The sequence below is a fragment of the Gavialis gangeticus genome, unplaced genomic scaffold (genome assembly GCF_001723915.1).
Source record: "Gavialis gangeticus isolate Ggan-Ray unplaced genomic scaffold, GavGan_comp1, whole genome shotgun sequence".
NCBI classification, from domain to species: domain Eukaryota; kingdom Metazoa; phylum Chordata; order Crocodylia; family Gavialidae; genus Gavialis; species Gavialis gangeticus.
Genome location: NW_017729025.1, coordinates 85308205 through 85309648, shown reverse-complemented (window position 1 = coordinate 85309648; position 1444 = coordinate 85308205). Strand labels below are relative to the sequence as shown.

At 45.6% G+C, this 1444-nt stretch overlaps 1 protein-coding gene across 1 annotated transcript in view; it reads left to right on the top strand.

Annotated features, from left to right (window-relative positions):
- LOC109299351 (cytosolic phospholipase A2 zeta-like) overlaps nt 1-1444 on the top strand; it is a 48784-nt gene that overhangs the window by 25972 nt on the left and 21368 nt on the right. Inside the window, exon 11 of the mRNA XM_019519940.1 lies at nt 771-906. Within this exon, the coding sequence (XP_019375485.1) occupies nt 771-906 (136 nt within the window). The remainder of the gene's footprint in view (nt 1-770; nt 907-1444) is intronic.

The following is a 1444-nucleotide window of genomic DNA, read 5'->3' as shown; positions in this document are numbered from 1 at the left end:
GGGTTACACCCAGCAGCGGGAGCTGCCCCCTTTCCCCCCTGCTTCCTGGATGAGTTGCAGCTCTGTACCACACTGGCTGGGTAGTGCCTGCCCCACTCCCTCCCGCACCGCAGGGGGTGTTGATCTGCCCTCCCCCCATGCCCCTTCCCTCCTACCCCGTCTGCCACAACAGAATTACCAGCTGCATGCAGCTCTCCAAGCTTCTGTGCTTTGTCCCTCGCTGCCTGTGTGCCGTGCTAGAGCTGTGCGCATGCACAGGCATTTATCGGCCAAATTATCGGCCACATCATGCCAATTTTCTTAATATTGGTGTCGATCCAATATCGGACCAACGTGTCAGTGCACCTCTAATTAAATATTTGTTTAGTTTTTAATGTATAATTATTTGACGAAAGAGAGCAAGATTGTGAACATATTTCCAAAAGAATTGAGCTTTGAACAGAGATTTTAAATAGTATGAAGTTGATCTGGGATACCAGAATGAAATGTCTGTTCGGACATGGAAGCATGGATTCCCGCCCCTCCCCTCCCCTCCCCTCCCCTCCTCATGGCTTTTCTTATTTTAACAGCTTTTTTATTTTTATTTTTTTAAACAGACAGTGCTAATCAAAGCATAAACAAGTGCACAATTCAGCAGTTCATTAAGAGTTAGCCTGGCATCCAGGCTCTTCTCGGCTGATCTTAACTACTGAGGTCTCAGGCATCCAATCTCAAATACAATTCATTTCTCTTTTTTGCTGTTCCCTTTCCACCTCTGTGTTTGCGGGTAGCTTGCAGGAACTTGATGTGCGCCTCAGTTTTGACCTTGCTAAAGGAGAACGAGATTTTTTGGACAGGAGGAAGGAAAGAGCTTCTTTTACACTAAGGAGGCTTCTAGGTTTGCCAAAGAAACCTAGGAAAAATGAGGTAGGAAACTCCCATTCCAGAGCTATCAGACAAGCCTATAATCAGGGGAAAGAGTAGTACTATGCTTTCAGTGAAACTCAAAGTAGTAGTAATAGATTTTGAACTGCAGATAGAGAAATAGTAATGCATTATATAGGACATATCATAGTTACAGCTGGGCTGACAGGAACCAAGCAGGGGTACAGAACACAGAGAAGGGTCTCGGTGAGAAACAAAGATGTTTGAGCTGTTAACTGTCTCTGTTTTCTGCCCGAAATAGCAGCTTGTCTTCAGACTGCTGAATAAAATTTAGGGGAGTGGGGAAAAACATCAAAGGTCCATGAAGCCTAGCAGCCCATGAGGGTGGCTTGTTTAAGGTATACTAGATTCTTAAACCCACAGCATACAAGGAAGCAATGCGTCTTGCATGAATGACCAGGTAACGATTCACAAATTGGTTGACTGAGATAGTGCAAGTCCAGAGTGAAGTTCAAACTCATTTCTGAGTCTGTAGCAAGGCAGCCACTCTGCCATAGTGCCCCCCCCCCCCCCAAAAAAC